We start from the raw sequence: 9633 nt of genomic DNA, 5'->3' as shown, positions 1-9633 counted from the left end.
GAAACATGTCAGCGGGTCAAACCCGCAGGGCACTCTTCGGCTCCACTACAGAGCCTGCCCGTACCGGCTGGTTGTTGGAAGTCGATGAGTCTTGACTTCATCTTTGGGCTTCTTGCCGACGGACACGGCAACACCGGAATTTTGGTGTTCGTGTGTCAGCTGAGCAAAATGGTACAACTTGCTGCAGTTCCCGTCACTGTGACGGGCGAACAAACCGCAAGGTTGTTCGTCGATGGCGTGTTCCGCTATCACGGTCTCCCGGAGACGATTGTCTCGGACCGAGACCCGCGGTTCACTGCTGCGTTTTGGAAAACGCTGTTCCCTTTACTGGGAACTCGTCTGCAGATGTCCACTGCGGATCATCCGCAGACAGACGGCCAAACAGAGCGCGTCAATCGAGTGCTCGAGGACACTCTGCGCAATGTGTGCGCGGCAGCACCACGTACGTGGTCGACGCAGCTTCCAGTTGTTAAGTTTGCGCTCAACAACGCAGTGCACGCGTCCACGGGGTTCACGCCGTTCTACTTGAACGGCTTCCGCCACCCCAGAGTGCCTCTCACTCTTCGAGGAGACACTGACGCCTCTATTATAAGTGGGGGAGAGGCTCGGAAAGCCTTTCCTCCCAGGTCTCGGATGTGAGACCAGTTTCGTTGCGGAAGCAGGTGGAATCCTTTATGGATATCAAGCTGAACATTGTCAGCAGGGTCCGCGATGCCATGGCAGCGGCCCAAGATAAACAAAAGGAGTACTCGGACAAACAAGGAAGAGGAAACTTAAGTATATTTGAGATTGGTGACTTAGTGTTACTAGACACGAGGAACCTACCTCTAGACACTGTTAGCTCTGTCGGCAGCAACAAGCTGAAGCACCGCTTCATCGGACCTTTTGCAGTCCTGGCCAGACATGGTGCGTCGTACACCATCGACCTTCCAAAGTCAATGACGACGCACCCGACGTTCTATGTCGGACGTCTTAAGCGGTACTTTGACCCGCAGGGGGTTGCTGACTCGCAGACCCCCCTTGACCCAGCTCCTCGAAGCGAGGGCCGGTCACAGTCGTCGACGAGGGCGTCGGAGCAGGCACCCAAGTCTCGGTCGGGACGGCAAGGCTGCGGTCAAGACCGTACGCCGGAGGGGCTCCATACGAACGGACCCCGGCGCCATACGCCGAGTACGCTGAGTACGCCGGGTACGCACCATACGCGTACGTCTGGGAGTGTGCCGCAGGCGGCTCCGGACGTGGCAACAAAGCCTCGATCCGTCGGATCATGCGAAAGGCCTCGTCCAGATCGGACGAAGAGGCCCGGCGATCCACCCGCAGGTGCAGGCTCGCGACCTCTCGCTCCACCAGGTCCAGGCGACCCGCAAGACGAGCGAGCTCGCCCTGATTCCCGGCCTGGGCGGCAGCATTACCGCCAGTCCCAAGGCCAAGTGCAATCTCAAGCACGAGGACACGTTGACGGAGGCGGTCAACCTCAGGGTCCCGTGTCGGACCCGCAGTCGGAGCACTCGAACGAGAGTGGCTCTCGGGAGGCGCCGCGTACTCGTACTCGTACGAGGGCACCTCCGCCCCTGCTTGACCGGAATGGAGAAGTCCACTACCACATGGAGCGGATCCTCCAGGAGCAACGGTGTCGCGGCAAGCGACAGCTCCTCGTGAAGTGGAGGGGTTATGCCCACTCCGAGAACTCGTGGGAGCCGATTAAACGGCTCCTGATTGACTGCCCGAAGGCTGTCGCAATCTGGGAACAGAAGCGGCGGCAGCTTCATAAGTAGTCCGGGGCTTCTTGCCCGAACGGGGTACGGATGATGAATACATACCGTACCCGCGCTCAACGTGAGCGCTAGAAGCCGCGCGCTTCAGGATGTCCCTTGGCAGCATACGCTTGCTGATCAAGTGGGCAAACCTCACACGAAGATCACGCTGGTCCAGGATGTGGGACAGCTGCTGATCTTCATGGAGTTCCCATAACTCCGTGGGCGAGTACTTGAGAGTCTCCACCCACGCCCAGAACATGTCCTCACAAGAACTCCATGTGGGACAGTTCTCGGGCATAACCCAGGGGTATCCCCAAACAGGATAGAGACCACCCCGGGTCTCGGGCTTCTTACGACAAGTCGTGAAGTCCTTAAGGGGAATGCGGTGTGGCGCGAGAAGCACACACCGAGCAGCCTCCACGTTGTCGACGAACAACTGTTCTTTCTGAACAAGGGCTCGTTCATAGATGCCCCTAGAAGTGTGGCCGCCCACAAGGCCACGAGGAGCGACGAGAAGCTCTAAGAAGAGGTCAGCCCCAGAGCTCTCCTCGGGAGGCCAATACCCTCTTGAGTTGATGGCAGCTCCCTGGCTGACGGGTGCCGCCACCGAACCCCCACGCACACGCTGGGCAGCTTGGAAATCCTCCTGCTGCTGGTCGAGGTCATTCGAGACCTCCCGGGGCTCAACAATGGCACCCTCCTCTTCCTCTTCTTCCTCCTTCTCCTCCTCTTCATCCGAGGAGCCGAAGAGACTCTGATAGGAGCGTCGAGTCTCCTTCTCCTCGCGGAGTGGAGACTTAGAGGCGGTACGCTTCTTTGAGGGCTTGGCGCCTTCGGCTTTAGAGGCCTTAGCGCGCGCAAGACCCTCGGCAAGCGAGAGACGTTTGCGAGGACTCCCTTCCTCATCGCCACCGGCTTTGGGAGTGTCCTTAGCCTTAACGGCCGGACTCTCAGAGCGCACAGAGGTCCCGGGACTGTGATCACCGTGATCACTAGCGGACGACTGCACGCTGTCTTCTTTGTGCTCACTGGGCACTGGGCTGTGCCCTCCCACAGAGCCCGCAGGAGCATCATGAGTGCTCTCGAACTCGGCATCGTCCTCACTGCCCGAGTTGAACTCATGTTCTACGAACCGAGGGTTCGGACGATTGTCTGAAGACGAGGGCGACGGACTGCGGCGCCTGCTTGCGCGCTTGTCCGCAGCCGCGTCACCCGAGGATCCGATCGCCTCGGAGGCCACCTGAGTAGCCTCCTTAAGTGCAGAGCCTTTGCCGTGAGGCTTAGTGCTCTTGGCCTGCGCCTTACCGGCTGCAGCCTTGGAGCGTGTCTTAGCACCGCTCTTAGCAGTGCCACGAGGCATGTTAACGGTCGAAGTGGAGACCTTGACGAAGAGCGCACAGGTTGCTGCTCGAGGCTCTAACTGTAAAGTGAGCCTCCGCCGCGCTCGCGCGGCCGAGTCGATGGTTTTCGACTTTGAGAATGAGAGGTTGTGACGAACATCTCTTCATTCTGATTGGTCGGTAAACCGAACCTAAGTGGGGGAGGATGTAACGGGGTACGTAGCACTAAGTGTACCCTGGTTACATGAAGTGTGACACTTCACACTTCAGGAGTATGACATGTCATACTCCGGAATATTTGGTACAAGGTACCAAGGTCATTCAAAACCAACCATTGGTTAAATGACATTGCATTTCTATAGGTAACTGATAGTTTGTATTAACCACAAACTTAACCTACCTATAAATATACTCAGTTTACAATCTACCTTATTTAGGTCACTTCGCTCTCTTTAATTAAAGAGGGGACCTGTGAACTGCCGTTCACTGAGAGTTTGTATACTCTCGGAAGATAACTTCCTCTAGCGCAAGGTGCTGTGTGACCCCGTCACAGACGTACTGCCAATTCAACACACTGTTGCATTATTGTCGCACTAAAAAATGATAAAGTTGTTGTTGGTGCAGATCATGCAGCTTCGATTTTATCTTTACCAAGCGGCATCATCGGCAAAATAGCAATTCAGGCTGCCCAAAAATGTCTTGACCTTAGAGACAGAAGGGACTGGCAAACGTTCTATAAATGTATATATAACCAATCGTATGCTTACGTAACAGGGACTTTAAGGCTTAGGTCCTAAAGGGTTAAAAGATGTCATTTGCGCTACCGGACTACGCTTATTATCGCTATTAGAAGATCACAGTAAACGAGGTAAAACGTTGTAGTTTTGGAAAAAAATTCCACCAATACGCTTATTGTTGAGCAATATTGTTTTACCAATGATTTTTGGCTGCACAACACATGAGTGAGGCATCTACACCCCCGAGCAAATTAAAGCCCAAAGAGTCCATTAGTAGCAATTAAGACTTATACTGCACATTTCACCAACAGTATGAGGCCCAGTCGTCTACAAGGCTTATGTGCGCGCATTGAGACTCGCTCATGGTAAATAGTAATAAATGTGATCCAGAGTTAGTAAGCAGTCCCACCAGAAACCGGTTGATGATAACATTGAACCTGGCAGACTATCAAAAGGACTTCGTACATCTAAATACAGTCTTAGAAAAGGCGGTGAAGCACGTGCGATGCGCGATCCAAGCCAATCGTTCCATGTGTTGAGTAGTCTTTCTCGGTTGCTTTCGAGAGATCAAACTCTTCGAAACAAGAGCTCTCTTCATGCGATGGCTGCTTCTGGCGACGGACATACTTGTACATTGATGCAGGGTGCTCTCGATCGCGTTCCTCAAGCGCAACGCGTCGAGAGTTCATTTGTGTCGCTGTGTGAACACAGCGAGTGCACAAATCAATAACTTTCTGCTTGACAACGATGGAGCGGTTGTCCGCCTTGATGAAGCTCAGCTTTTGTCGAACATGGCAACGAGGGCACACGCGCTCGGTACAAATGTGGCACTCATAAAACCTCCTTTGTCCAAAAACACTTTTGAGCTCTCGTGCGCACACGCTACAACACAATTCGTTGCAATCGCCAGTAGTAGAGGGAATCGAATTCGTGTCAGCCGTAGCCAGCAACCAATTTAGTTTGCGCTTTCGAGCACACTTTGCCGCCTTATTTACAGTATCAGCCGCCTCGATGGTCGCGAACGACGCCATACTGGCAGGGACATCCCCAGCAAGATCCACCATCGCTTTCGCGAAAACTTCAACGGTACCCTTGGACTTCTGACGGAACAGCTGGTAGATTGTCATCTTGCCGCGAGTCAATTTGCGTCCTGGAAGCTCAGGAACGCCACGCACATCGAGCGAGTGCAGAATCTGGTACCCGATGCGGTGTCCGGTCGAACGACTTGTAGTCACTCCAGTAGCCTCAAGGTACACGAAGTCGCGGCATCGCCACACCGGTTTAGCTTTGGTAAGAGCGTTGTTTACCTCCCACTTGAGATGCAGTCCATGGAACGGATCACTGGGTGTCGAAGTCTCCAATGACGCCAACGTAGCAAAGTCCTGGACGTTGTTACCCGAGTACGAAGACTTGATACGAACCACCTCATCGCTCTGACTGACAAGGCCGTACATCAGATCGTCGAGCTTACACTCGACCGTGCCCATCCAGATCAACTCCTTAAGATCGCTCACATCCGTCTCATGGGTTGCCGAGGATCGAAATGTCCCAGGACCAAGGCTCCGTGGCAGTAAATCTCCAACGCGAGTCAACTCAATGACGTCTCCAAATGACTTTGCTTTTCGCTTTCGACGTTTGATCTCCTCCATCGCGAGCTGGTCCTTGTACACCACGATGTTTTTCCTTTTCTTGACCGGTTTCCAGCGAGTGACGCTGGGTAAACCACTCAGGCTCGACAGGACGTGCTCGTAGTCCGCCAACGTGTCATCGATGCACCGCTGTGCCAATCTCTGGGTCGATCGACGATCACGCTCTGTAAGCGAGAGGGGGGTCTCGAATGGGCAGGTCGGTTCCATGATTCGGAGCCCTTATGTTGCCTAGAGAAGTTTAAAGAATGGAACTGGTTTTATATATTATTGCTAAGCTGCCAAGCTCACCACAAATTGTACATCGGATGGCAGAATTATATGGGCCCACGTGGTGAACCGATGCGGGCCTGCGACGCGCACTAATCACATAGCGAGTGGACTGAAGCACATAAGTGTTAAAACTGCTCCGGTCATCATATTCTTGAGCGTCAAAATTGTCGCTTCTCGAAAGACTGCATCCATACGGTGTTATTAATATCACAGGGTCTCCAGACAAATGCTATCGGATGATTGTCAAACTCAGATGGAAAAGGTATTCGTGGCCGTGTAGGCAAGCTGAACCGCGTATTTACTGGGTAAGTTGCGATGAAAGAAAGAATCGATTTTTTTAGGTCAAACAGCAGGGCTAAGTTACGGACCAGCTCTCGGTGGCGACTGTTGTAGCCAACACAATTTTTTATTTCGTGTCTAGCACGGCAAATAGATTCGTGCATTAGGTGTTCTAGCATCATGCAAACTGTACTCACACGACACCGACTTGTACTACTGCAGTGAGTCGCGCGTGCGTACTAACCCTCATTGACGTGACTGTACCATACCACAGCGGTCGGAAATGGAAGACGAGTACCTTGAGTCTCAGCCCGAAGAATCCGAAGAGATCGATGACACACTTCGAGTTACTGCCGATTCATAGAAGATAGCCGTGGGGTTCTCGAGCGCCAACTCTCCTTGCGCAACAGTAAGTGCGCTCATATGGGCCGACGTGTGAACGCAGCGTGTGCAAATGTCAATGTTCTTCTTGATGACTCCGCGCGTGCGTCGATTGAGGAAGCTGATTCGTTTGGGGATTCGGCAGCGCGCGCAAATTCGACCAGCGCAGATTCGGCAAGCCTTGTTCATGAACGGCAACAGGCTCTTGCTCAGGTCCTTCGTACACACACTGCAGAGATCTAGCGACGGTTTCCCGCTCTCGCAAGGCTCCATCGTGTGCAGCAGCCACATGACCTTGTGGCGCTCCGCACAGAATGCTGAAAGCGTAAGTGTAGACATTGCTTCAGCCGAGAAGAGAGACACGCTGGTAGACGGCATCTCGCCCTGTAAGTCGCACAGCGCACGCACGTATACTTCGACGACGCCCTTGCTTTTCTGACGGAAAATGTGGTACAGCTCCAGTTTACCACGCACCAGTTTGTATTCCGGTAGCTCGGAAATTCCGGGAAGCTCTAGCGAGTGGCAAATGTGGTAACCCATGCGTTCGCCGGTCGTCGGAGACTGCGTGATACCCGTGCTCTCCATAAACACAAAGTCACGAGGACGCATGATAGGCTTTGCCATCAACGGACCCATGTCGTTTACCGTCCACTTCAACTGGAGACCCTCAAATGGCTTGTCGACGGTTTGTCCTTTGATCGACGCGAGCAGGAAGTAGTCTAAGCCATTGTCCTCGACATAGGACGACTTGACCTTCCACATATCTGCATTTTGGTTCACAACGCCGAGCATGAGATCATCAAGGTCGCAGTTGATGGTGCCGTGCCACAGCACTCTCTGAGTTGGAGTCTTAGAAGAAACACCGAGCGTAGCTGCTGGTGCGGGCGGTGGTGAGACGGGGTCTTCAACACCGTCTACAGTGGGCTTGCTGGTGCTGTTGGAGACCTGCAGCGTTACTGCAAGTGCACATCGATCATGATAGGCTGCAAGGTTCTCCTTGCGCTTAATGAGCTTCCAGCGTTCAGTATCGAGGACGCCGTTTCCATGAACGAGCATTCGTTCGTATTCTGCCATCGTTTCAGCTAGAATGCCATCAGAGATCGACAGAATGGTATCTTGCTCGCTGGTTGTCAGCTGTAGCGGTTGGAATGGGCATGCCGACAACGGAAACTTCATGTCGGCTTACTTGTGTTGGCCTACGGCTCGGGAGTGGAAAAGCGAAGTGGTTTATTCCCTGCACTGATCGCCTAGACTGTTGTTGGTCTCTCTTCCGATTACACAACTGCGGGCCGACCCTCCTGATCTGAGATAAGAACTCTAGTCAAAGCAAAGTCTTAACACATGGCGGCTCAGATCGACGACACCCAGAAGCTCATTGCAACTGATCCCAGAATAGGAGAAAGAGCACCAGGCCAAATTGAATACCCCTCTCAAATCGGATTAAAGAGGCGGTAATCGGGTACTGCTAACTGCTGAGCGACGCTTAAAAGAAGTAATATAAACATTGATGTATACTTGTGATATTTGCTAGAAGGAAAATCCACGACTGAAATTCTCACTCAACCTCGCAAAAAGTGATTAACTCCTTACCTTTCTGCAGATCCCTCGCAGGTGGCGGTCCGAAGCGAATTCCCGCCACAACCTGTTGCTTACTGTTCCAAATAAACTTGAAACTTCACTGATTTCGCCCTAGGCTCACTTGCTTGGACGTGGTGTGGAGAGTCTGAAGCAAACAGACCTTCTGAATCCAGTCAGCCAGAATATCAAGTCCACCATCTAACTTTATACCGTGATAGTTCTCCCCGACTGATGCTCGGTGTCCTCACGGAGCCATTTCGCCGGAGCCTGCCTCATGGTTTCTTCGACAGCTAAATCCGGAAAGCTCCGTCGTGGCGTTCCACCAAAGGTTTCACTCGCGTTTGTAGCCCCAGACGACGTTCCATCCGTAGGCGTTTCTCGTATACGCTCCAAACTACCACGTTCCCTTTCTTAACGACGTCCAATGCGACCGGCTAGTCCTTCCACTTAGGCTTCCCAACCTGATTAGCCCAGACCTCAGCACTTGGCCAAAGGCCCCCGTAGCAGCGCAACACGTGACTGTAGCAACCGGTCGTTAGCATGGCCAGATTCCAGGAACAGCATCCGACCTCAAACACCACATAAACGTCCATCACTAACACAACCAGCGCCACCCTCATCCAGCCGCAAATAACTCCTTCAGCGCTCTCATACTCCAGGCGAGGTAAGTAGATTAGGATTGACGGCATGAGCGTAGTCAACAAGTAGCTCTCCTCAATGACATCTCCAACTCGGTCCACAGCCGCCATTTCAGTCTTGCTCGTGGCTCGTGCGTACCGGTAGGACGTCTCCCACAGCAGCCGGATCGCATCTGGAACGTAGTGACAGCACGAATGGTGAAACACTTAACACCACTTCTGATACATTCTTCTCCTGTCCGTACTCCGCCTTTCATCCCATATCGACGCGACTCTCCGCCGCCGACGTGATACGCGCTCGGACGTTTGTCGACGCCGCCCTCTGCTGTGAAGAGTATAGCACACCAGGCGACGATGCGCAGACGCTCAAGCAATAGTTCTGGGCCGCGATGCGCGCGCACCTCGGAGCCAGCAGCATGTCTTCGGGGCTACAATTTATGGATCAGCTCGCCGATGACATCTTGATCGGCAAACCTGGCGCTTTCTCTGAAACGAACCGTGGTGGATCTACCCGCGTCACCGGACACAGCTTCTTCGAGCCCCGCGTCGGCCTCGACGTCGTAGTCTAGCAAGCTGTCAAAGTCACCATCCAAGAAATCACCTAAGTGACCGGCTATTGACAAGCGCAAAATCAGCAGTGACGATTCTCCTCCAAGGCATCCACGAATAAAGCCCGCTCCACTAGCAAGCCCAAGAAAGACCACGTCACGTCCAACAAATACAGCCGCCTTCTTGACGTGAATCCCGCAGCCTCTGCTCCTGTTTGTCAAATGATTGGCGCCGTTTTGGTGAAGGCGGAAGCCCTCGGCAAGAAACTCTAGCGTCTCGCGTTCCCGTGGACCGGATGTACCCTTTTGTACGACCCTACCAAGTACTGGTACGTGTACCGCGCACACTGGCGCTTCTGTATGACCAATCGTCATGCCTTCTGGGGTTGGGTACTTCACGCTCCTCTCACTACGACAGCGTCCTTGACCCAGCGCCGCAAACAGAAAATGCGCGCC

General features: G+C 53.3%; 2 protein-coding genes across 2 annotated transcripts; both read right to left on the bottom strand.

Moving 5' to 3' along the window:
- Positions 1 to 4313: 4313 nt before the first annotated feature.
- On the bottom strand, positions 4314 to 5690 carry PITG_16034 (uncharacterized protein; the record flags this gene model as incomplete). The annotated part of the gene is made up of 1 exon (XM_002897764.1): positions 4314 to 5690. The coding sequence occupies one exon, from the start codon at positions 5688 to 5690 to the stop codon at positions 4314 to 4316; it is 1377 nt and encodes a 458-aa protein (XP_002897810.1).
- A 648-nt stretch (positions 5691 to 6338) lies between these two features.
- PITG_16033 (uncharacterized protein) lies at positions 6339 to 7621 on the bottom strand (the record flags this gene model as incomplete). The annotated part of the gene is made up of 1 exon (XM_002897763.1): positions 6339 to 7621. One exon carries the CDS (start codon positions 7587 to 7589, stop codon positions 6339 to 6341), a length of 1251 nt encoding a protein of 416 aa, XP_002897809.1.
- Between the last annotated feature and the right edge of the window lie 2012 nt (positions 7622 to 9633).

This window comes from Phytophthora infestans, genomic scaffold (assembly GCF_000142945.1).
Source record: "Phytophthora infestans T30-4 supercont1.41 genomic scaffold, whole genome shotgun sequence".
NCBI lineage: Eukaryota > Oomycota > Peronosporomycetes > Peronosporales > Peronosporaceae > Phytophthora > Phytophthora infestans.
Note: the sequence above shows the minus strand (reverse complement) of the source record. Positions and strands in the feature narration are given on the sequence as shown.